This window comes from Polyodon spathula, chromosome 7, assembly GCF_017654505.1.
Source record: "Polyodon spathula isolate WHYD16114869_AA chromosome 7, ASM1765450v1, whole genome shotgun sequence".
Lineage (NCBI taxonomy): Eukaryota > Metazoa > Chordata > Actinopteri > Acipenseriformes > Polyodontidae > Polyodon > Polyodon spathula.
The window spans coordinates 45,922,889-45,949,760 of NC_054540.1; the positions used below are offsets into that span (position 1 = coordinate 45,922,889).

The 26,872-nt window shown below is 43.0% G+C and overlaps 1 protein-coding gene across 3 annotated transcripts in view; it reads right to left on the reverse strand.

The window, feature by feature from the left end:
* Positions 1-26,872, reverse strand: part of LOC121318666 (collagen alpha-6(IV) chain-like) — a 125,214-nt gene that overhangs the window by 2,141 nt on the left and 96,201 nt on the right. The window contains exons 21-45 of one of the 3 annotated variants that reach the window (XM_041255583.1): positions 25,337-25,500; positions 22,980-23,159; positions 21,928-22,111; positions 21,184-21,237; positions 19,859-19,930; positions 18,623-18,730; positions 17,049-17,270; positions 16,471-16,632; positions 15,904-15,912; positions 12,650-12,820; positions 11,967-12,110; positions 9,746-9,862; positions 9,287-9,468; positions 8,662-8,725; positions 5,367-5,441; positions 5,010-5,117; positions 4,527-4,634; positions 4,351-4,422; positions 3,872-3,997; positions 3,333-3,449; positions 2,506-2,667; positions 1,703-1,801; positions 1,454-1,600; positions 904-1,020; positions 32-223 (exon numbers count right to left, since the gene is read on the reverse strand). In XM_041255583.1, the coding sequence (XP_041111517.1) occupies positions 32-223; positions 904-1,020; positions 1,454-1,600; positions 1,703-1,801; positions 2,506-2,667; positions 3,333-3,449; positions 3,872-3,997; positions 4,351-4,422; positions 4,527-4,634; positions 5,010-5,117; positions 5,367-5,441; positions 8,662-8,725; positions 9,287-9,468; positions 9,746-9,862; positions 11,967-12,110; positions 12,650-12,820; positions 15,904-15,912; positions 16,471-16,632; positions 17,049-17,270; positions 18,623-18,730; positions 19,859-19,930; positions 21,184-21,237; positions 21,928-22,111; positions 22,980-23,159; positions 25,337-25,500 (3,156 nt within the window). The remainder of the gene's footprint in view (positions 1-31; positions 224-903; positions 1,021-1,453; positions 1,601-1,702; positions 1,802-2,505; positions 2,668-3,332; positions 3,450-3,871; positions 3,998-4,350; positions 4,423-4,526; positions 4,635-5,009; positions 5,118-5,366; positions 5,442-8,661; positions 8,726-9,286; positions 9,469-9,745; positions 9,863-11,966; positions 12,111-12,649; positions 12,821-15,903; positions 15,913-16,470; positions 16,633-17,048; positions 17,271-18,622; positions 18,731-19,858; positions 19,931-21,183; positions 21,238-21,927; positions 22,112-22,979; positions 23,160-25,336; positions 25,501-26,872) is intronic. The other 2 variants (XM_041255585.1, XM_041255584.1) reach the window with 2 other exon arrangements.

The window sequence follows — 26,872 nt, forward strand, 5'->3', positions numbered from 1 at the left end:
GCCCTGTATTGGTCCAGCTCATTTTATTTACCCAGGTCCTGGTTGTGTGCTTTTTCTTGTCCTTCCACGTACAGCAAACTATACCCCTCCCACAGCCGGTCCATTCCCAGTGGGCAGGGGGGCACCTGGTCCGACTGGCTGTGCTTCACAAGGGTGTAGCCGACACTGACGCTGCGGACAGAGTTACCAGGCAGACCGGCTCCACCCTGCCTCCCAGGGGCACCTGAACCAGGAGAGAGACAGAGTCAGCATGGAGCATCACCATGAGCCCCATACACTCACTCACAGATATTGTGGGAGAGCTGGAACAAACTCACGTCAAGAAAACAAACACATACTGCACCACACATGAACTAGGTCATTTGCATTTTCATCATCACTGCAAATCTAATGCACAGAGAAAGGTCATGTGTGAAGTATGATTGCATAAGATCACCTAAGCTCACATAAAAGCGTATGGGTTTTCCCAATCCACCACTCAATAGCAAACTGTGATGTGTTAACATATAATACGTACTGCACTTGAGCTAAATCCATTTCAAGCAAAGAACGGTGGGTGCTATGAAGTTTGAAAAATGAGAAGCCACTTATCAATCACCAAGTTGTTTTTACCTAAGCTTCTTCGTAGTTTTACTGTACTGCTACACAAAGAAACAAATATAAAAAAAACAAAAAAACATTTCATACAAAAAAGTAATTCATGTAATGTGTGAAAACAACTATTATTGGATCATCTCTCTATTATGACAATAGGCTCAGTTTTACCATGGAGTAGTCATTTTCCTGCAATTCACACTAAGTGGAAAACACAGACCAATAGGTGTGTATGTGAGAATGTACTGGAAAACTAGGTCCAATATGCAAACATAAAGACAGACACACAGACAGACAGACAATACTGACCTTGCAAACCAGGGGCTCCGGGAATGCCATCAGGACCAGGATCTCCCAAAACACCATCAGGACCAGGCTTCCCATTCCTCCCAGTCTTCCCAATGATACCAGGAAGACCTTTCTGCCCTGCAACACAATCAAAAGACAAACCATCAGACATAAAACCAGACTCTCGTGACAGGTATATAGCAAATATAGCAATCGTACTGCGGCTTCCGTTTCTAGAAGTTAGATTCTGGTTTTGGATTATATTTTAACTGTATAATGCTTCAGAGCACAGTCTTGTTTCCAGGGGCAACCGAGATGATTTTGCCTGGATGCTGCTGATGTCGATGTGAGCATTTCTCCACTTCTTACACACAAAATGATATGTACAACTCTGCGCTGATATCTACTCCATTGTGTTTATCCGTGTGTGTGTCTACAAAAACAAAATAAAAGGAAGGATGCACTGCGAAGGTTTAATTTAACTGTCTTGTGGTCAAAAGGCTTTGTCCCAAAGTGTCCGCGTTCCTTTAAGAGGAGTGCACTGTGCAGCACTCCGGTCTCTGGGTGTTACCTGGCCTTCCCATCTCTCCCAGCCGTCCTGGGAATCCTGATTCTCCCGGCTCTCCATCGATTCCAGGCAGCCCGGGGTCCCCAGTAGGAGTGGCAATGCTCTCCACACGACTGATCGGACCTGGTGGGCCTGGTCTTCCCCTGTAACCTAGAAGAGGGATCAAGACAACATGTTACTAACCCACAGAGTGGAATCCAAACCCATTCCTAAGCAGGGAAGCAATGGCATAGTTCTGCTTCATCTCCTCACCTGGATTTCCTGTTTGACCTTTGGGTCCTGGGTACCCGGGGTCTCCTGGGAATCCATCTGTGCCTGGCATTCCCATAATGCCAGGTTCTCCACGGCCACCTGCAGCACACAGCACAGAGAGGTTAGCATTTCTAATACATCCACCAGCATACAGTATCAGAACTCAGGACTAGTGGTGGAACGATACACTCATCTCACAGTACAATACATACTGTAACACGATATGCATCACGATACGTGAAACTGTCCTGATTGGCTACTCCTATGAAGCATTAGCGGTTAAATAATCATTTAAATTTTGTTAAAAGTAAAAAATGTAATGAGATAGGGAGAGTATGTATCCATACCAACCATAAAACACTTATTCTTCATTCCAGAACCATTTGGTGATTTGCACTGAGCTATGCTGTGCTTTTGGTCTTGTATCATGATGCAAGCGATACATACTTCTATTACGATACAATACACCATGTAAAGAAAGTATCACAAATCGGTACACCCCTATTCAGTACCATTGCATCGTTTTATCCCTGATGGATGGAACTGTTTGGAAATCTACCTCTCTGCTTGTGACCAGATCACCATTAAGACCAGTGCCAATCAATTGGAACAATTGGAAGACAATCAGAACACATCTTTTAGGACCATTTGTTCAGACCCTTAGCAAGTTGTACACAATTGAGAATTTGTACCTGTATTCATCTAGCTCTAGTAAGGTTGCAACCATCATCATAAAGAAAAAGAAACATTTACAAAATTTTGCTCCTAGCCTCAGTAGTATGATTGTCCAGACTGAGTTTTACCTTTGAGACCGGGGGCCCCTGGGATTCCTGAGGATCCGCTGGGCCCGGGGTCTCCCTTTGACCCGGGTAATCCTGGCATGCCGGGGAAGCCTGGGTCCCCTCTGTCTCCTTGAGCAGTCCCGGGACCAGGGGGGCCAGGGGGGCCAGTAATGCCTGGGAAACCTGCAAGGCCAGGGCAGACACAGTACACCTGTTAGCCCAGGAGTTGTCAACATATAACAAAGACACAAACACTTGGTGTCTGATTGCTGTCTGTGCTGACATGGAACAACCTTCTTCACAGCTTTATGCAATAGGGTAGAAGTGGTCTACTAAGAGGGCAACACACTGTTCCACTCACTGGCCAAGAAATTAAGGAATGACCTTAATTGTGGCCAGAACCACTTAACCCACAAGCCTTTGTTTGAGTTCAAGACTGAAGGACATCTGGTGCGTCTCTGCACACTCCAATTGGCATTCCCTATTTGTGACCAGAGTTGTGTGCCATTGGAGAAACACATGCTGGTCACTATCATGCCCCTTGTGAAATCACAGAGATCCTCCTGCTTTTCTGTTTTTATTGCTGAATAGTCTAATGGATCACATGACTTGTTACATGACAATGCAAAAAAGAAACTTGACAAATTCAATAACAACTGTATTGCTTAGATGAAGACATTGAAAAATAATTGATTTGGATGATTTTAGTATTTCTAACTATATTATCAATACAGTTGCTACAATGCCTATTTACTTCTCACTGTGCATTTCATACAAACACCCTGTTCTCTTGCATAATACACCTGTTCCACAGCCCCAGTCATAGAACACCCAGTCGGGGTACGCACCTGTTTCCCCATCCCGCCCTGGGGGGCCCACATCGCCCGGTCTCCCAGGAATGTTTGAGGGCAGGGAGATCCCAGCAGGACCGGGGAGCCCAGGGAAGCCAGGAACACCAGGAGAACCTGAGACACAGAGGGGGAGACACGCTGAGGCCAACATACACACACACACACACACACACACTGGACTGCTTTGACTGAGGTCTGTTAACAGTATTCAGTTTAATCCCCTGTATTTAAAAGAGGACAGTGACCGACGTGATTGAAGTGCTGAGAATCTTTTGGCTATGTTTGGATATACATTCAGAATATGCAAATATTTCAAGTACAACACATACATCACATAGATAAACTGCTGCATCCTGGTGCCGTTGCTGTAAGTCACATGGTTTGATTGCAGCTAGACCATTGGACAGTTTCAACAACACACGAAGTGATCAGGTAACAGGAAGCAGCAACAGCTTTTCATTGACAGTGTGGGCTTGTTTTTTGTACTTTTTTGGAATATTAAAAAAAAACAAAAAAAACCTCTCCTGTTCACTCACCTGGCTCTCCCTTGCCACCCTTCTGCCCAGGGAAGCCTGGCGGCCCTATCGCTCCTCTCGAAATGCCTGGCTCCCCCTTGAGTCCCTGGGCACCAGGCTGGCCAGCAGCCCCAGGCTCACTCAGACCTGGGAAAGCAACAGAGCTGGATTAGAAAGACACACTCTTACCAAGAGATCCAAAGAGGCACGCGACCATAGCTAGTGATCACAGGGCTTGGGAAGTGAAGAATTTGTTCAGGTCAAATCTTAGAATACTCATGACTACGCAAAATGAAAGCAAAAAACACTATTTGCCTCCAACCCACATGGTTCTTAGGCTCATCACCTTCACAGCCTGATGAGTCAGTATAGACCCATGTAATCCAATGAACCAAGAGGTAGCTTTAAAAATGCCAGGAGGGAAGTTAATTGCTTACGTTCCAATTGTTGTGCCTCACGTGTTATAAAGTGGAAAGTAGTCAAATAACTGAGAAACTGACCTGGTGTTCCTGGCGGGCCTTTTGGCCCCTGCAATCCGTTCAGACCATCCAGACCAGGGGGGCCAGCGAAACCTGCAGGACATTAACACTTCATACCCTCTTAACGTGATACCGTCATTGCGTTTGTTAAAGATTTAAAATGGGAAATACCCTACAAACACTTTTCCCCATTTTACCTTTTTGTCCAGGGGTGCCGTTAGCGCCGGGGAATCCAGGAGATCCAGGCAGTCCACTTGATCCAGGAAAACCAGGATTACCACGAGCACCGGGGAAACCAGGGCTACCTAAACACAGACCGCACAAAACACCAGGATTAATGCTACTACAGTACTGACTTAAACCAGACATAGTATCACAGACTCGCTTTACATACACACAACACACTTTCAGGACCTCCCTTCCTTTTGTTTTCATCTCCTATAGCCTCTTCTCTTTTTTACTGGTTCAACTTGGCTTTCTTGAAGGGTACTGCAAACCCATTTCCTTCCCCTATAGTAAAACATCCTAAACCAAACCATGTGCTCTCTGTATTTATCTGACACCTGTTAAAAGTGTGTCTTGGGAAGCCCTGGTGAAATCCTGGAGCACCTGCCTTGCATGTAGATCATGGGGTAGCAGTGTAACGTGGGGGGATTTGAGGTTGGTGAGCACAGACCTACCTGGCAGTCCTGAACGGCCTGGGTTTCCAGGTAAACCTTTCTGTCCGTTGATTCCGGGGTTTCCAGGGAAACCAGCATCGCCTGGCTGGCCGTTATTACCTGCCGTGCCTGAAAAGAGAAGGTGGTTACATTACCAGGCAAAAATACTGACAAAATTATCCAACCTTCTCATTGTTTAATATAACAACAAAACTCAATCCCGTAAGAGTATTTGAGAGGGACAGCATGGTAAAAGCAGTCAGTGCACATTACCTACTGAATACAGAATTACAAAAACTGTATCAGATAACAGCAAGTACAGTACCATACTCCATATTCTTCAGAGACAACTCAAGGACTCTCCCCTCCTCCACTCACCAGGAGTTCCAGACTGGCCGGGGAATCCTTTGTTTCCAGGGGCTCCGGGAGATCCAGTGCCATCGCCGCGCTCACCTGAGGAAAGAGTGCAGCGTTAGCACTGAGCTACACACTCCAGCAATCACCTGAGGAAACAGTGCAGTGTTAGCACTGAGTAACACCCAAGAACTGAAGCATGTATGCCAACAAACTCTCGTGAGAGTGCAGGATGCAGTGCGAGTTGCCCCGACAGAAGCACTCTGCGGCCATTTGCAAATTCTCTTTTACTTTTGAGTCTCGTGGCTCCACAAAGACCGTGAAGACTGATGGTTAATATTTCTATTTCAGAGAACCAGGGTTAGGATAATAACCTAACGTTCTCTTACAAATACAAAATATGAACCATCACTAATGGGTAAGTATACCCAATCTGTCATGAGGACAGGCGCAAGACTCTTCTGAGCTAATGGCGCTAGCTGTCCTAAGGCAACTAGGTTACCCACTGATCAATCTGTGGTTGAGGGGATGGCCTCCGAAGCAGCCCTCAGCACCCGTGATTCAAATCCAGGATATAGCAGATCCACGATGTTCATCCTGTAAAACCTTGTAAACATATGGGGAGTGCCCCATACCGCTGCATTGCATATATCTGCGACAGATGAGCCCTGGAACATCGCCCAAGAAGTGGCCTGTCCCCTAGTGGAATGGCCAGTTATCTTCTCCGGCAGGGGCAACTTGGAAAGTTGATACGCCATCTTCATGGTCTCCGTCAGCCACCGAGATCGGCGCTGTATGGACAGAGTCTGTCCTTGGGAGTGAGAGCTGTAGCAAACAAGAGTTGCTACGATTGACGCCAACTTTTTGTCCTGTCCACATAATATGCCAGTGCCCTCACCGGGCACAATGTGTGGAGCATCCTGTCTCTGTCAGATCGGAAAGGGAGAGAGTGAAAGGCCTCAAACTCCATCGACTGATTGACATGAAAAACCGAAACTGTCTTCGGTAAAAACTCAGGGTTGGTCCGGAGTGTCACACGTGACCTCCCTTGTGCAAAAAACAAACACGCTTTAGCCACGGATAGGGCCTGTAGCTCACATACTCGCTTTGCAGAAGCGACAGCTACCAAAAAAGCTGTTTTAAAAGACAAGAATTTGAGCTCAAAAGGTTGTTTCGTGAGTGCATTCAGCACAACATTCAACTGCCAGTGAGGAACAATGTCCCTTCTCGGGGGACAAAGCCTCCTAGCCCTGATCAGAAACTGTCCTGCCAGGAAATGTGCTCCTGGGGAGACTTTCATGGCGATCTTAACATGGCAAGCAGAAATAGCTGCCAGGTACACCCCGACCATTCCACACTCCCCCCCAACCGTGGTTGGAGGCGTTGGTGATGATCACTTTTCTTCTTGTAACTGCTCCCAGCCTGACACCTAAGCGCAGGTGGGTTGGTTGTTTCCACCAAGAGAGAGTCTGAAGACAGTATCTGGACACTGTCACTAAGCATTTGCGGTTCAGCATTAGGTGAGGGACCATCCTGTTGAACCAAACCTGTAGGGGTCGCATATGTAGAAGGCCCAGGGGAAGGAATTGAGAAGCTGCTGCCATCAAGCCCAGAAGTTTCTGGAATGTCACCACTAGACAGGCCGACATGCTTGTCACCCTGTCGCCCGACAGAGCAGCTGTCATGGACCGAGAGTCCAGACTCAGACCCAAGTAGCCCGCTACTTGGGTTGGCTCCAATTGGCTTTTTGCATGAATCACTTTCAGACCTAGTCTGAAGAGGTGATCGGTGACGCGTTGCGTGTGTTGTCGTGCCTGACCTGGAGACTCCACACAAACGAGCCAGTCGTCCAGGTAGTTATGAACTCTGATACCCTCGAGTCTCAGAGTGGCCAGAACAGTGTCTATGCATTTGGTAAAAACGCATAGCGCCAAGAATAGGCCAAACGGCAGTACACGAAACTCGTAGCCTTTTCCTTGAAAGGCGAACCGAAGGTACTTCTGGTGCCCTGGTTTTATGGGAATGTGGAAGTAGGCACCCTGTAAGTCCACTGTTCTGAACCATTCGCCTGGCTTGATGGACTGTGACAGCTGTCGCAGGGTCAACATCTTGAACCGCCTGCGGCTCAGGTACAGGTTGACCTGTCTGAGATGGAGGATCGGTCTGAGGCCGCCATCACATTTAGGCACCAGAAAATATTTTGAGTAGAACCCTCCGACCATGTCGGAAGGTGGTAAGATGTGAATAGCCTGCTTGTGCAGGAGGGTTTCTAGCTCTTCAGCCAGAGTTGTTGGCTCAGGGGTCCTTGACCAGCATATGGACCATGCCTCGAAAGGTCCATGGCTGAATTTTAAGGAGTACCCCTAACGTACAGTGGTGAGAACACAAGAATCGTGGGTGCACTGGTCCCTGGAGAAGGGGGCCTGGGCCTGTGGCAGCACTGTCCTAGGGCAGTTGCTTTGGCACCCGCGGTTTCTTGCCAGGGGCGTTGCGCTGAAACCGCTTGTGCCTACCATACCCTTGGATATGGACCAATGCCTTTTTATCCTTACCACTGCCAAGATGAGCCAACACTATGATATAAAGTGTGCACCTCAAATGGTTTCTTAAAATATTCAGCCTAACTGGGATTCTAGTATACAGTCAAATCTGCTTAATATCACTCATGTTAATATCACACCCACTCATTATCCTCAAACTGAAATGTCTCAAACCACAATATAATGGGAGTCAATGGAAACAAGCTCCTGAGAATATCACTTTGGTTAATGTCACACTGCTTAATACCTAGGAAACATAACAGTCATGCAATTGATTTCCACCCCACTTAATATCACTTCGAAATGCTGCATCAGTTGTACTGTATTATCAACAGGTTCTGTATACACTGTGCCGGACAGCCTTGGGGACACATGATCACCCAGCTTCACTCATGGAGATTTTTACCTTTGCATATTAAAATGAAAAAGTCTCGGAAACAAAAAGATTTAAAACATAGCCATGAAATAATTGCTCTATCTGAAAAAGAATGCCACAGGAAAGCACGAAGACTTAAGAGACCTTGAATGTGTATGCGGTCGTTTGGCTTGTTCGGTTACTGATGAACTCCTGAGGATGTGAACTCTGCTTACTGTCACAATGTATGCTCAGTCCTTTTGAAGTGATATTTCGTGGGTTTGACTGTAGTGAAGTAGTGTTTACAGTATAGTGCAATAAGTGTACTGCATGCCAAATGTGACACAAACACAGCAGTATTACTACAATTGACTCCAGTATATCCAGAGGCACTGCAATGGCAACACAGCACTGTAACTCTTACCTTTTTGTCCAGGTGTCCCCGGACTGCCTGGGAATCCAGGAGGCCCTGGAAAACCATCGGAACCCTGCGGAAGAGAGCAATGCAGAAACCTCATTTCAGAACGCTACCATCACGTGCTGGCAATTTTTTTATTATACAGTTCATTTATTAAAGAATACAGGTCAACAAAACCAAGTCCACCTAACTGAAGCCATCGATGGGGGTAAATGTTTTCTCAAGTAAGTGGTTTAAATGGAAGGTTTATGCATCAAAGTATCACACCCCACAAGCATGTATCACTACCTAGTACAAGATCTGAACCCTTACAGAATGGTCTGGAGCTTGGGATTAAAAAAGAGGGACTTATCAGGAACTGTTCAATAGTTCCAAATGTCATTATTTCTTTTTGACATTTCTCTTGCTGTGTTATGATCCAATCATTGTGAGTGGTTCTGTTGTTCTGTTGCTCCAATATTAAATTGTTAGTATCTCTCTCTAATCTCCCTTCCCCTGGCTCAGAGCGTGCCTGCTCAGAATGATAGACACCAGAAAATAGTATGTGACATGAAAAAAAATACAGATTAAGTTACATGTTAAGCTAATTAGTCTTTAAACAAAACAATATAGAACAAGACTGTGCTCCTACCTTTTCACCTGGCATCCCTGTGAAGCCGATGATGCCAGGAGAGCCCTTCTGTCCTGGGAATCCTGGTTGTCCGCTAGGCCCTGGGTAGCCTGGGTCCCCCAGAGAGCCTTTCTCCTTCCCTTGGAACCCCGGCAGACCAGGCCGGCCGGGTCGGCCTACCTGCCCAGGCAGCCCTTTATCACCTGAGCACAAACACAGACAAGACAGGCCGTCAAGCCCTCAGCAGGAGCATAGAGCTGGGTCGGTGTTTAACTCCAGTCAAGCTCAAGTGGACCAAGAGGTGGTGGTGGTAGCATCAATTAATACTTTTCTTGCTGGAAAGCCCTTGAAACAAGCTTCAATAAGAAACCAACTTTATTTATTTAAGTTATCAAGTCTTATTAGTTCCTTTACATTTCTTGTTTTGTGTTTTGGATCGGCTTAGTGTCGCTTACTGCCATGTTCTAGAGGAAGGCTTACCTCGTGGCCCGGGGAATCCATTTGTTCCTGGATATCCGTCATCTCCTCTCTTTCCTTTTGACATGAGATGGAGTGGGACCACTCTCTCACCGGGCACACCTGGGCTTCCACGGTCACCTGCATGGACGGACACACACACGCACACACACACACACACACACACACACGAGTCAGAGAGAAACAAGGAAACAGCTGCAGCACTCAATTATAGTGATTACACTTTAAAACTACTAGGGATACATTCTGGACCGCAAAAGATTATCCTATATGTGGTTCAGCCCTGTACCGCGTACTGCCATTGGAGAGTTAAAAAAATCCGATTGGACTTCAACATCAGCGGTCCATACCGTTTTTTCTCTATGGAAGTGGTCAGCGCGCCCGTAAATCCCAGATCAGGCTCCCAGAGCTGACTAATGAAGCAGGACTCTATAAAGACGCTTCAGGTGTCTGTGACACTGACGATGTTGTAACCAGTTCAGTACCCCCTGGCGCATTGCGTATGAGTAAAATGAGATTGTCCCACGGGCACGTCTATTTTTTCTTTTGCTCGTGTCTGAGGTAAAATCCAAGTGATGTGCACGTGAAGCAGTTGTCGGCTGCATAAACAATCTATAAACAATGAATTCTTAATGTATTAACTATGTGACCTACCTGTTTATAAACGATAGTGCTGGTTTCAAAGTAGGCTATTTTTTTAATATATTTTTTTTATTTCAAAACTTGAAAGTGATCATGAAAGTTTTCACAAATGTTGTTGCTCTGTGATTTGTGCCGTTATGTCTGGAATAAACACGAGTCATGTAAATGATATTAAAAATGCATAATGTATTACATAATATGTTATTGTTTCAAGATATTTGTTTATATATTGATTTTATATACAGTACACACACAAGATCAGTATTGACAGTGAGAAACACTGGGGGTACCAAATTAGACAGCTGACAATATCTATGGCTTTCTGTTAACTGATGTTTTAATGTTCTGCTATTTTGAATGTTACTCTACTCTGTTAATTTTTTTGATAGAGAACAACATATTAAAATATTGTATCATTTAAAAAGATAATTGCTTGAGGGTAAACACTGTCCCATGTCACATGGGAAAGATAATTTAAAATATCTAAGACGCCATGTTCACAGGCTCTGGTTTATTACACGACAATATATAAAATGTTGTTTGTTGCGTTGTATACTGTCATAACTTCTCATTAAAGCCTCTGTGGGATTTAGCTTTGTATGTATTGTGTTTTTTTTTTTTTAAGTTAATGCTTTAAGTCTTAGGAGTATGCAGTGTTTTATTGCAGTATGCAGTGTTTCCCTCATTGCACTAGCTCCAATCTTTTTAAAACCAAGAGAAAAAAAAGCTTGCCGGCCCATTGTTTGTGTGATGGACCGGCCACATACCAGTCCACTCTCTGAACCGGAATTCCTTAAGGTGTACCGTACCTGTACCAGACTTCCATAGATTTGGATCGGACCACTCATGGAACCTGGTCCGGTCCGCATCCCTATCATTTTCATTCAATAGAATAAACGTGTATCATATAACATAACATTGGGACTTTTGCTGACTGCACAAAATTAATGGTAAAGTACAGTAAAGTATGGAAGCCAGTTCTTTTTTTTTTTTTGTTAGATTTTTCTCAAGATTTAGTAAATCGCCAATTGATTTTACCCCATTTTTCCTCCAATTTGAAATGTCCACTTGTATATATATATATTTTTTATGCTCAGCTCACCACTACCACCCCCGCACTGATTCGGGAGCGGCGAAGACGAATACACACTGTCCTCAGAAGCGTGTGCCATAAACAGACCACTTCTTTTCACTCTGCAGGCCTGCCATGCAGCCAACCCAGAGCTACAGCGTCGGAGGACAACGCAGATCTGGGCAGCTTACAGGCAAGCCCGCAGGCATCCGGTGAGCCGAGGACACCCTGGCAGACCTAAACCAGCCCCCCCTCCTGTGTGCACCACCCCCTGGGAGCTCCCGTCCACGATCGGCAGTGGAATAGTCTGGACTCGAACCAACGACTTCCAGGCTATAGGGCGCATCCTGCACTCTGTGGAAGCAGGTTACTACGACATGATGAACACTGGAAAAACCAGAGGTCTTAAATGAAATCACAGCCAGTACATGATAAACCAACTCCAACTCTGAACCGTTCAGAATGAATAACCTCCCCCCATTTCCTCAGACAGGAAAGCACGAGGTTTACCTTTCTGTCCTTGCCCCCCATTGTCTCCACTAGGTCCAACCCTGCCGGGGAACCCACGCGGTCCCTTCAGTCCTGGGGCCCCTGGCCGTCCTGCGGTGCCGGGCATTCCCGGGAACCCCACCATGCCAGGGAAGCCCTTTTCACCTGCCACAAACACAAACACCCAGCTTGTTAACACAGAATCCTGATGAAACAGTTTACTGCACTTCTGTTTACCACAAGTATCAATAAGTTTAACTAGAGCTGCATCATTCTTGTGGATTAACTCATTGTTTTGATGATTCAGATCATTAAATATCACTCAATTGCAAGTCTGACTTGTTTTTCAGTTTTTTTAAAGAGATTTGTTAACCAAAATCCTCAGAATAAATCATACTTCCGAATGCTACATTTTGCTTTACTATTCATTCCAAGAAAAAGTAAACAGTAACAAATAAATACTATAACAATAATATTCATCTAAATTCTTGATAAAAGTCCCAAACATGAAAAATCTAAGTATATATACTATTAGTTTATCCATAAAGGTGGTCTTTGTTTTAAACAGTTACATTTAAATATAATTTGGAAATTACATAAATGGTCTAGGAACACATTCCACAGTCTAACTATATCTAAAATGTTTCTTCAATGTGGTCTTTATAAGCAGGTTGAAAGATAGCAGGGTATTATCAGTTTTTTACCGTTTCTTCCATTTACTCCTGGCCGACCCTCTCTCCCTTCTGGCCCGGGGCCGCCAGGGAACCCCTTCTGCCCCGGCAGTCCTGAGGCCCCCGGGAGCCCAGGTAGACCCTTCATACCAGCTGGGCCTGGGGGGCCTGGGTCCCCCGATGAGCCCTTGAGCCCTGGGAAGCCTGGAAACAGACAGGGCAATTATCAAGCAAGGTCGTTACTTCATATATCCTTACAAACATATACTATAGGATAAAACAAGTACCAATGCAGTAAAAAAAAGCAGGATTTTGGACTTTGTAATGCAGTACAATTATTTTGACAAAAATATATTGGACTAAATGACTGTATATTTTGGATTTAATAACCTGTAATGCTGCTAAACTATTGCAGGTGTTTGAGCATTCCTGCACTTTACTTTAGTAGAAATACTGTAGTACTTTTTTGTAAGATCCCAAACCATGTGTTTTTATATAACCCTGTGTTTGTCTATCAACAAACTAAAACTACATTGATCAAGTCACTCATTTTATAAGCCAACAGAAGTTAGTAATACCAAAACAGTATTAAAGCTGCCTATATAACTAAGCCACATTCTTGTCTACTAAATGTAATGTAATACTGCTGTTCTGGGATAGACATGTATACATAAAGATTTAAGCCTCTTCTGGCTCGATTTGATACCAATATCCCTTCCTTGGGTCTGAGCATTCAGAATGTTGGTCCTATTCCAAAACAACTCTGTTTGTCAATGCTCACTAAAGTGTGCTTGGTTGTTGCTTGTGTTGAGATCAATAAGTGAGCACTAACAACCAAGTACTGTTTTACAGCATGTTCATTTAGCAATATTATGGAAAGAAGAGATCATTGTCAACAAATAACAGAAATTACCTGAATTATCACTTTATTGTACAATTCAGCTAATTAATATGCTATTTTAACATGAGAATTGTGTTAAATAAAGTGCAGTTTGGCACATGAAAGTGTGGATTTGTTTCACCTCTTTGAATTGCTAATGTTTCTCAAAGCATTTCACATTGTCGCTGTGCTAAAGAAATCCAGTTGTTTAGTTTAGTTGGAAGGTTATTGGATTCATGGCATGTTAGAAGACATGCAATGTTAGAAGCAATGTGATGTCAAAACTGCACATATGTATGATGGGACTCGTGGGAATTATCATGAAACAGAGGTTCACTGAATTCATCATCAGAGACACACAGCTACCACCACGTGAGGCGAGGTTTACTGATCTCATCATCAGAGACACATAGCCACCATGTAAGGCGAGGTTTACTGATGTCATCATCAGAGGCACACAGCCATCACCACGTGAGGAGAGGTTTACTGACGTCATCATCAGAGACACCATTATGTGAGGCAAGGTTTACTGATGTCATCATCAGAGACACACAGCCACCACCACGTGAGGCGAGGTTTACTGACATCATCATCAGAGACACACAGCCACCACGTGAGGTGAGGTTTACTGATGTCATCATCAGAGGCACACAGCCATCACCATGTGAGGCGAGGTTTACTGACGTCATCATCAGAGACACCATTATGTGAGGCAGGGTTTACTGATGTCATCATCAGAGACACACAGCCACCACCACGTGAGGTGAGGTTTACTGACATCATCATCAGAGACACACAGCCACCACGTGAGGTGAGGTTTACTGATGTCATCATCAGAGGCACACAGCCATCACCATATGAGGCGAGGTTTACTGACATTATCATCAGAGACACATAGCCACCACGTGAGGCGAGGTTTACTGAAGAGATGAGTTTAGGAAGCTACATCCTGAAAACTGCCCTTGGGTTCCATCTTGGCTCCAGCTCCTCTACAGTTTAACACACAAACAAACTCTACATCTGAGCCATAAAGGCATTTACAAGACAGGTTTCATAAAGGCATTTCACAAGACAGGTTTCATAAAGGCATTTCACAAGACAGGTTCATATAGGCGTTTCCCAAGACAGGTTTCATAAAAGCGTTTTACAAGACAGGTTTCATATAGGCGTTTCCCAAGACAGGTTTCATAAAGGCATTTCACAAGACAGGTTCATATAGGCGTTTCCCAAGACAGGTTTCATAAAGGCATTTCACAAGACAGGTTTCATAAAGGCATTTCACAAGACAGGTTTCATAAAGGCATTTCACAAGACAGGTTCATATAGGCGTTTCCCAAGACAGGTTTCATAAAAGCGTTTCACAAGACAGGTTTCATAAAGGCATTTCACAAGACAGGTTTCATAAAGGCATTTCACAAGACAGGTTTACAAATCAACTGCCAAGTTTCTTTAGTTTTATTTTGGTCATTATTATTCTATTTTCTATTAAAATTCTGGTAGGCTTAAATACATCTTCTCATAAGCAGAATAATTTAATATCATTTGTTTTCTATGTGAGAGTGAAGTCCGAGCATCTTGCCTCAACATTGCAAGTAGGATGGACATGCTTGGTTACCTCTCCCCATTCACTTCCTGTGTTACATATAATAGCACCCCACCTGAACTCAGGACATGTGGTCCTATTACCTGCAACACAGGAACAAAGTTACTTTTAGAGTGTTGTGACAGGAAGAATTTACTTAATCTGCAATACAAGTACAAGAAAAATCACACTTTAGGATCTCCCTTTTGAATGGGTTGGTTCAGCTCTAGCAGTTCACAGTTGTCCTTATTCCACACGGCTTTCAAATGTGTCCCAGCAAAACAGATGACAGAATGTGTCACCTGACAGCTGAAAAAACTGAACTGTGAACGTACTGTCTATGTCAGACAAACAGAGCCTCCACTGTAGCTCTAGACACCAACCTGCTTTGAAGCAATCACAAAAGCAGGCTCGGCAGAACCACAAGGCTCTGCTGTAGCCACTATGAGCACACAAACTGCAGCGCAACAAGGGAGTAATAAACACGGACAAGAGCTTTACTGCTAACCTACACAGGTAGCAAACAACAGGAAAGCGAAAATGAGACATGCCCTTCAGAAGTAAAGGAGAAAACCGAAAAAGAGCTAGGTTTTGAAATTCAACTTTACTGAATTTTTTCATGTTTAAAAAAATAAATAAATAAATAAATAAATTTAAGGAATGGGAGTGAACTTTGGCGCCCTCCTCAGGTTGCTGAACAGCATGCTCACAGCGGCACGTCGGTCAGGTGTTAGGTCCTAGGAGGTTACATCTACAGTCATTCCACCGCTCGTAGCATTAAAAGCAGAGGCCTACTTGCTTTGATGCTACTGCAACAGCTCTCACCTTCACAGCCTAGGCAGAAACCCAATACCCAGACAGAGCGACACCAGAAATGGAAGGATGATGGGAATGGAGATGGGACAGATGTATGGTGAAGAAAAAACACACACACACATTAAAAATATCAATATGTAATAATGAAAAGGTGGTGACAATTTTAACTCCCCCTTAGCGCCTAAGCTAGTTTTGCTTTATGATGTCACTGATGTTCTGGGGTTAGACCACAAGCCTGGTACTACTACACTTAAAGCTGTTGCTTGTAGTTAGATGCATCAAGAATCAAGACTGATAACCAAGGTTTAAAATACACATTCTTCAGTCTTATTTGCATTAGCACTAATAGTTTTTTGGTGCAGAAGACGTCTTGCTTTTTTGCTTTTGAATTATTGATTTATTATTTTAAATGCTAAATAATATCAAAGGCTATATACACAACTGGACATAAATAGACTGTACGTCTTAAGCCAAAGGCCATACCACTCAAGCTCTAATACTGTAAGAAACACTGGATGGAATACACAGCTTCTCAACTGAACGGGATGGGACTGCGTTGGTCCTGACGTCACTTACCAGGTGGTCCTGGAAAGCCTCCCCTCCCGGCTTTTCCGGGAGAACCGGGAATGCCATCCAAACCCCCAGCCCCCGGGAGACCAGGCAAACCGGGGTTGCCGGGGAAACCGTCCTGACCACGCTCTCCTTTGGCACCGGAAATGCCAGGTCGGCCACCAATCCCTGAAAAAGCAATGAGGAGCAGAAGATTGCCAGAATGCGACTGTGATTTCTGTACTGTGCTGTCACATACTCAGCCACCCGAACACCTCCCTTGAGAAGCAGTGTAGCAAAACACTTTATACTGCATGTATGCAAAACATAACAAGGTGAAACAGAGAAAGTTACATTTAGAATGCTTTAGAAATACTCTTTTTTGTGGGGGTTCTAAACAAATTTACTACATGTTTTTACTTTTTTCTGCGGGGGTTTTTGGACCTCATAACCCCACACTAAAAACTATGATTTGCGTTGTCAAGGAAGTTAAATTTTGGGCCTGGTTGGTATGAAGACCTCAAGGCCACAGTCTGTATGTACATTTCTACAAGAACAGGAAGAATCTCCTGGCTCAAGTTTCAGGGCCCAGTTGGGTTCCCTACCTTTCTGTCCTGGCAGCCCTGGGTCTCCTGGTAGCCCCTTGTCTCCGGGCCCTGCAGACAGGCCTGGAAGCCCAGGGGGTCCTCGCTCCACTCCCAACACCTCTCCGGGGGCCCCCTTTGGTCCACGCAACCCTGGGGAGCCGTTCTTTCCTAGAGGCCCTTCTCTGCCGTCCATACCCGGGAGACCTGGGGTGCCCTCGTCACCTCTCGGTCCAGGGAAACCTGCAGGCAGACAGACAGACAGACAGACATGAGCGACAGTAAAACCTGCAGACAGACATGAGCAACAGATACTCCTTTCGTTTTCCTGATCAGTCCCCCTGTCCCCATCATGCACAGGCTCACCCAGGAAGAAGCTTCCCACACTCTTTTGTCTTACCAACTGGTATTCTTTAGATCTTGTATTTTGTTTTCATTGTGTGGTATTATCTGTATTGTTTTGTCTCCATATGTCCCTGTCTGTACGTTCTAATGACTCGGGTTTGTTAAAGTTTCCTAGAGTCAATCTGCATACAAAACAGCAAAAGAGCGTTTAGCTGTTACAGAATGCCTTGCCACAGGATATCAGGGATGCAGAGTCTTGTTTTTTTTTTTATCTCATCTGAAGATATGTTGTTTGAACAAGCCTTTTTTTTCAATAGCAGACTCAAGTTAGTTGGGTCAAACTGTTTGATGAACCTGATGTAAAGCGGTTTGGGAGGACTTTCGTTCTGAAAGGCGCTACAAAAAAGTAATAATGTTGTTGTTGTTTCATACCAGCGGAGAGGCTGCAGACCGTCCCAAATTTTCAATAAAGGATTTAAAATCCATTTTGTTTTTGGGTATTTTTACTTTACAACATAAGCCTCCTTTCCATCCATTTATTGAACAAGTTTGTAATTTACTCAGCAAAATTGCTACAAATATAGCAGCGACATAAGGAAAAAAGTTTTCCAACCAATGCAGATTCTATGGCATAAAAGGGGATTCCCTGTGATGGCTAATGTCACACCACCGTTAAAATGATTAAACAGAGACTTAAAATAACTTAAAATAAATAAATACCAATGAATGGGTAGACAAGTTGAACTTAAAACATGTAAACAAATCAAGGGACTTTTGTCATCACCATATGGCTAGTGAATACACAACATCTGCTATATGTAATGCAACTTAAAAAAATAAAAAATAAAATTGAATATTGCAGAATTATGCTGTTGTTTCCCGTAAGTGCAGAGGCAACATCATACTCATTTAATAATGCATGATCACCTGGGCCAACAGCATGCACATTAAACAGTTTAACATCACTTGAATGGCAAAGGAAGGGTGCTAGAATCAGAAATATGCTCGCTACAGTTTTCCATGCAGATGTCGAATACAATTTCGCAGCAAACAAAAAATAAAACCACCTCTGCAGAGCAAATTTGTCGAATAAAACCGTTTTCCATACCGTTGGTTGGGCGAATGGTTTGTGCGCATACATTTTAGCGTGGTAAAAAGCTGGACGGAAAAAGGGCTATAGTTGAACCTCAGTATTAGGGGTTTAACATTAGACAGGCTTCTATCAGCTTCTGAAAGTGGCTTCACTGTACCTGAGGGTCCGGGTTGCCCTCCAAATCCAGGGCTACCACGCTCTCCTTTCTGCCCATCAAACCCTGGTAATCCGGGCGTGCCGGGCAAACCTGGCTGTCCTTTCAATCCTGCACAAAACAGACAAACATGAGCACACCACATTAGGGACTTTGTTTATCACTTCAACACTTCGAAATTAACTTAGACTTATTTGGTTTGGCCATACATGTACATGTTAATGCTGAAGTGTTGGTTGGTCTTACTTTTTATTGCTTGGCCTTTGCAGCTGTGTGGGTTGAATAACAGTAGTGTTCATGTTTTGAGGTGTCTGGATAGAAGAAGGGCTTTAACAGTGACAAAGTGACAATCTGCTGCCGTGTGTGTGTGTGTGTGCGCGCGGGTGCGTGCATGCGTACTGTCCAACCCCTCTTAGGATCACGTCTCAATCGTACTGAACTTGTAAGTCGTACCGTACAGTTGAAATGTTTTAACTTTAACAACTTTAAACATCATATTTATACTACTACCATAAAAAGAAAAAAAAAAACAACATAACATTTCCGACCTGTACAGAGGTCTAGGAGAGATAGCACAAAACTGCAGAGCATGCTTGTAGTATAGTGAAGATTACTTCACTCAAAACAGCAGACCAATAAACTAACCCTATACATTTATATGTATATCGATTGCCAACTTAATGTTTTTGTCTGCATTTGACATTTAATCTATTTGATTAGTTATGGTGGGGGAGCCATTATGTAAAGTTTCTTATTGCTGAAAGAGTTAAATCACTGTATAAATACATAGCTGTTTTAAAGACCTGGACTAGAGATCAAGGTTGTGTAGCTAGACCATCCCAATGACCTGCATTTCACAGGTCAGACCCGCAAATTAACATTAAAACCCACAGACCCGTGACAGCCATTGTACAACCCACAAAACAAAACATATATATGGAAGATCACTGTTTGGGTGATGTAAAAAACTGTAGTTTGTCATTATCAGCATATAATTGCATGTAAACTCCATTCATTGCTAGGTTCTTAATTCAAGCTGCACCTCCCACACCGCAATTAGTCTGGACCAGCATTGTCCCAAATACCTCCCTGTGTTCAGTCCTTCGGGTGAGGTGTAAAACCAAGGTCCTATTGTAAGTGACTCTGCGGGAGCAGTTGTTGATGTACAGTTCACACCCTTTTTTCTGTAAATCACTTTGGATAAAAGCGTCTGCTGAATGACTGATTAATTATAATTACCTGAGGTTCCTGGGAGTCCAGGCAGTCCGGGTGCACCCTCGGTTCCGGGAATCTTACAAGGCAAAGTGATACCTAGAAATAAGCAGAGCTACATCAGGACCTCAACTGCCTTTAAACAACACCCGTGAAATAAGAAAAGGACAGGGTTTGGAAACTATGGTCCCCTCGTTCAACACTGCATCACAGGACAACTGGCAAGCTCTACAAACGCCTACCCATCACCTCCTACCCACCACGCCGACACTACAGATAATATGAAGAATATGGCAACACAAAGATGTTTGAAAGCACAGCGGTCTATAATACTTTTTGAAAATGTAAAAATTCCAATCTGGTTGAAAATGAATCAATTTAATTAGCATAATCCTAACACAAGGTTTTTATGATCTAACTTGCTGTCCAGTCCAGATTGTATTCAGTCAATCAGACACAACAATAGCTGATGGAATTGGATTGTTTTTTTGTCTTTTTTGCAGAGCAGCGTAACTCGGAGATCAAGGGAATCTCTAGGTTTCCATGGACAGCAACAAGTTCTACAAGTTCATTTACAAGCAAGACATGGAAACCCATAATAAAACCTTTATGCCGTGTGTATAGCATCATCTAACCAGATATTCTGGGGATGCTCAGAAAACAAAACTAAAGATATGGGGGGAAAAAACTGAACTGAAATAAGATTGAAATTCTGAAAGGACTTGAATCCATTTTGTATATTTGTTTAAACGTGTTTAAGTACTCTGGCTGAAATTAATAAAACACTTTCTTCTGTATTACAGTTTGTCGCTCTAGTGAATTTTGATTTATTTACTACAGAAATATTTCTTGACTGTAAAACAGTACTAAAATAAATGAAGTATAATTCAGTAAGCGTAACTAATATAATGCATTTTCGTATCTGCAGCCATTGCCTTACACAGCCAACCTCATCATAGCAGCTGCACTGCACCTTGCAAAAGATAACAGCTTTGTTTGAAAATGTATCAGAACCAAGCTCTTGTCTAACTGTACATGTGTACGATGGCTGTCAAAGGCACCAATCATTGACAATGTACAATTGGTAAAATGTATTTATACCATTGAAATACCATTGTACTGTACAGTTAATTTCCATAGCTTACTAGCTAATTAGAATATTTTAACCCTGAACTGAGCATGCCCAAAGCCATGATTGACTGGGAGGATACCCTAACCTACTAAAATACCCCTCAGAGTAACACCAATATGTTTCCCCAGTTCATGCAGGCTGTGTGCTAGGAATGTGTCAGCAATGTTGCAAAGGGAGTTATTATCCCTGTCATCATTGCTATGGCAACCTGACATCTCACCTCCCTCTGTGTCTAAGAGTCCATTACCAACCTCTCCACCACAGCAACAGTCACCTGCCCAAACAAACATGCAAGGAGGTTGAAAAAAATAAAAACAGTCAGCATAAAGCCATTGAGAGGAAAAAAAGAAAAAAAAGCTGACAATGACAAAAGAATTTGGTTAAAAAGCATAAGCTATTTGGAATAAAATTATATGTATATTAATTGTATTAACATAAAAAAGGTGTTAGCTTAGTACAATAAATTCATTTTCCAATACAATGAAACAACAACAACAACAAAACAAAAAGGTTTCTGTGGTGCTTGTGAAAGGATATCAGATAAGCAAGCCAGAAAAAAAAAATACGGATAAAAAGCGGTTTTCTTAAAGTTAGTAGCTGCCCAAAGATTCCCAGTATCATCATGAAAGTTTACTAAACGACACAGACACACCTTCCCAATACTTCCTTTCATGTCATGTTTTATTATTGGAGTTTGATTTTAAAATGAAACAGCATAGTGGAAATGTTGATTCTGATACAGATTTCTCATTTTGTCTAATTATGTTCTCCCAGCGCAGCAATCCCTGGTTCAGGAAAACTGTTCTCTGAACCCATGACCAATCTTTCCACCCGAGAGCTCTACAATGAATGCCTGCTACTGCCCACTGGAGGACAAAGGCCAGTCATGTAGATTTCTGACTGCACAATGGTTTCTGAGGCTTTCTTCTGGCTAGAGACTTTTGCCCATTAGAGGGACACGTACCTGGGGGTCCAGGCTGGCCGGGCAGGCCTGGAATGCCATTCACACCCTCTTCACCTGGCTCACCGCGGATCCCTGCCGGACCAGGGAAACCACTCCCAGCAGGGCCTCTCTCCCCAGGGCGCCCATTAGCACCAGGGAATCCTGGGAGGCCTTTGTCTCCGACGAGACCTGGGCTAGTGTCTCCCTGCAAAAAGACAAGTTAGAATCACACAGAACAGCCCTTGATAACACTGTTATCCACTCCCCCGTGTAATTCTGTTGTTTGTTTATCTCTAATGCCTGTATGCTACAGTGTACCTTAAAAGGCAATATTTAAGTTACCCTTGAAATCTTAACTGCAGCAAAAACACAGATTTAAATGCCCAAAGAAAACGTGGGTTAACGTAGTGCTTACTTTTAAACAAAATCCATTCATGCAGCTTGTTCAGTCATTCAGCCTTTGGCTTTGAAAAAAAAACAAAAAACCCTGTGCTTTGCTCAAAACTAAAATGTTCCTAGTAAAAGTTGCCTTTTACTTGCTTTGAAATCTGCCTTACCTTTCTGGATACATTTGTTGGTACAGTAATTGTGCCTTCTCCATGACCAGTACACCACTTACAGGACAGCCTACAGTATCTGGTTGCATTACAGGCATGGTTAAGTGATTGCATAGTTCTGGTTGAAAGTGGGGTGTTCAGTAGACTGGCCAGTTTGTAAGTTTAGTGTTCGAACTCTGAGATTCTACCCTACTAAGAGTTTTTAGAACCAATGGGCTTCCTATTTTGAAATGGTACAGCAGAGGTACACAACAGACAAATTCTGCCAGATTCAATTTTATTTGCCAGTACCTTTGCTGTTTTTGTGTGCAACAGACACTTTTTACAGTGGCTGAAAGTATACTGCAAGTCCAATATTTCACAATATGGAATATATGGGAGGCACCTTACAAATCAAACCTTAAGAGAACATCTAGAAACAATTTGTATCTTGGTCTTATAAAAAACCTTGCATTTAAAAATGAACACTGATCCCAACTTAGATGTTTTTCACGATTACACAGGACAGGTACTCACTGGTGGGCCTGGTCGGCCTGGAAAGCCTGGGAGCCCGTCTCGGCCTGATCTCCCCCGCTCGCCTGAGGGGCCTCTGAGTCCAGGTACCCCTGGATCTCCCGGAGGGCCTCTGCTCAGTGGAACGTACGGGTCTCCCTTCTGTCCCTTGAGTCCGTTGTAGCCACGTTCCCCTGCAACACCCTGTAACAGCAAGTTCTGCATTATAATGCAATACAACACTCTACACTGGTGTACCAACAATAAAAACAGCAGTGGCTCTTACTCAGTATGTCTGTGCTGGACACAGCTAATCTGTTAGCACACTAAGAGCTTTGCAGGTGTTGATTAATACAATTCTACAAAATATAGGGATGTATAGCACCCTCTACGGCAAAGTTGTGGAGCAACAAACTTCAGTTCAGTCCCCAAGTGACTTTTTAATAGTGCTGGGGCAAACTTTGTTTCATGTTTGTTTAGTCTTTCAAAATTTAAAAGAATACTCGATTCTTTAATTTCGGCATTACCAACAAATCAAAAGTATCATTCGTACCATTATCTGTATTACAGTAGAATAATCTCCCTGCACCGCATCAAGTTACCAATTAAAGAGAGAAGAGAACCGCTCTTTGGTTTAGCATAGTCAGCACTCACATATCCAACCCTATAAAATTGTGACTTCAGGGACGGTTATGAGTGTGACGCATATCTGATTATTTCATTTTGGCCCGTTCCAACCCTTGACCATTTTTTCAGGGAAAACAAAAGATACATAGCTGAAAGGACAGTTTTAAAATAAGTAGGCTTCCATTTAGATGTACTGTAATTGGTTTTGTTGGTACAGTACTACTTTCAAAAGAAGTAGTATTTTAATTCAAAACGATATGATTCTGAAAACATCACTTGCCAAAAGAGACGACACACAGGGGGCCGCTGATTTGCAAGACAATGTGGGAATGGACCTGATTATGGACTGGGGAAGGGGGTGGGAGTACTCTGTAAATAAAGTGTGTTTGTAAACAGTGTTATTCTTCAGATCTGTTAGTGTTCTCTGTGTGTTTTGGTGCTTGTGTGACTGACAGCTGCCTGTGTGAGTGCATCACTGAGGGGGGAGGGAGCAGGTAAGACATCACAATTCAGAGATAGGGAATGTTGGACCAATGAGTGAGGAACGGGGAAGGACTTGGGGGTGTGTGTGGTGATGACAGTCTCAAAGAGAGAAGCAGGACCTGACGGCGGGAGAATTGAGAGATAGTTGAGAGAAGAGGTTAAGTGTGGGAGTGAGTGGGAAAGAGAGGAGAGGAATGAGAGCCATTGTTCACTAAAAGCTAAAAAAAAAAAAAAAAAAAAAAAATACAGCGGTTTCATACTGCCTTGAACCGTAACTGTTGTCTGTCTCATTGTATCCTGGAAACCCCGTAGCTCAGAGCTAATACTTTTAAATCCGGTACGTATTGTAGCAGTATGTACAATTCCCCACCAACACCCCAACAGCAAAATGAAATCAAAATGTTACCCATGCACAGAACTGCATAAAACAGAAAAGGCAATGCAATTTAGCAAAAGATTAAAAAAACCAACAAACACCAGTTTCCAGAATTAAAACAGTATCCAACATCAGTATTCAAAATTGCAGAATATAGTGCTCACAAGACCCTAATGTCACAGTTCACTGCAAATGTAAATGCACAAAAGCAACAAAAGATCACAGATTAAAAAAAAAAAAAATGCATCACAGTATATAAAACTGTTTAATGATGAATTGTTTTACACTACTGTTGCTTGTCTTGTTTGCTTTGTTTTTGCTGTATTTTCACGTGAAATTGATGGAAGTTCTGTGTAACTGCACAATCAAGACAGGCTGATTTGGCATGCAAGAAAAAAAGAAAAATGAATGAATAAAGTACATTGTAACACTGAAGAGTGGGCTTTGTATCAGAAAACTGGTGACAGAGTCGGAAATTGCGTGTGATGGGTGCGTGCATTAATTTGTTATTATATATATATATATATATATATATATATATATATATATATATATATATATATATATATATATATATATATATATATATATATATGGGGATTGATTTTATTCTTAATGCAAGGGCGGTAAAACGTGCCTGATGTGTATCTGGGCAACGGCTATCCAAGCGCTGACTGTATGTTTTATTTTTTTGGTTTCAGACATTATTTATGCATCGGTTTCCTTTGCATAATATTTTCTGTCAAAATTCTGTTATATGAACCAATATGACTGAATAAGTTTCAAGCAGTGTTTGCTGGAATATTTCTCCCAGCACCACTTGTTAACAACCCTAAGAAGGCGGCTTCAGGGGAGAGAGAGGTCTGTCCTCCTCTTCATTCCACCTGTGACTTACTGGAGGGCCTGCTGGTCCGGCCAGACCTTCCGATCCTCGGTCTCCAGCAATTCCCTTCACTCCGGGAAAGCCAGGTGAACCGGGTGGGCCCTGGGGCCCAGGGCTGCCCTGGAAGTTGAAATCGTTATCCCCTCTTCCTTGGCAGAGACAGTAACCTGGATCTCCTACAAAAGTCAAGGGATTTTAGTGTAGTATTTAACATATTGCATCCCCTGCCAAGAATATAGAAACAGCACATCATGGGCTCAGTTCTCAAAGTGCTTCCTCCCATCTGTAATCTACTATTGTTTTAGAAGTAAAATAAACGAGGAAACTAATTTTTGAGATTGCTTAAGCATGAGGTTCCTAAACTGCTCCAAGGAGGGCCGACACACATACAGACATATTCCCTCCCTGACACCCAACTCCTCTCCAAAAATATACAGTAGTGTGCAAATGTATTAGAACAGCTCAAGATGGTCATTTATATCCTTTATATACACACCTGCATAAAAACCTCTGGGTGTGAGAGTTTCAATTTTTGGTAAGTAATCAGCGATATAAACACAACAGGCACTCGTGTGAAAATGTTAGACCACTTTGTGCTTTGATTTTAAATGAATTGCACGTGTGGCCTATTAAAGTTATCCATTAAATTAGACAATTACTAATTTACCTATTTTGGCCATTTTCAGTTCCAGTGGTTTGATTTCATCTGCACAACAAATCAAAACTACAGAAGTAATGCAGTGTTCTAATAAATGTGCACACTACTGTATGAGAAGATTTACCAGAGTAAACGCTGAAAATATACCCCGAGATGTGTCACAATGTAAAAATAAACAAACTGTAGGTTTGTCACAACACCTGCACAATGCAATTAGCAAAGGACTGTCACAACACCTGCACAATGCAATTAGCAAAGGACTGTCACAACACCTGCACAATGCAATTAGCAAAGGACTGTCACAACACCTGCACAATGCAATTAGCAAAGGACTGTCACAACACCTGCACAATGCAATTAGCAAAGGACTGTCACAACACCTGCACAATGCAATTAGCAAAGGACTGTCACAACATCTGCACAATGCAATTAGCAAAGGACAGAGTTTTATACATATTAACAGAATGTATAGACACAGGGTGCTGTTTCCTGGAACCCCCCCTCCCACTTCCTGCCTGGTCCCAGCCTCACTATTGAAGAGCATCAGCAACCTTTAGATTTAGCTATAAAGCAGTGGTCCTCACAGTAATTTGGACAAGGACATAAAAATTTATCTTACTTGGCTGTTTGCAGCTATGCATGCCCATGCCATGACACTACCTCCACCATGGTTCACAGGTGAGGTGGTATTCTTGGATCATCTGCAGTTCCTTTTTTTCTCCACACTTTTGCCTTCTCATCACTTTGATAAAGGTTAATCTTTGTCTCAACTGTCCATAAAACTCTGTTCCTGAACAGTACTGGCTCATCTCTGTACTTTTTAGCAAATTCTAATCTGGCCTTTCTGTTTTTGGTGCTGATCAGAAGTTTGCATCTTGCAGTGTAGCCTT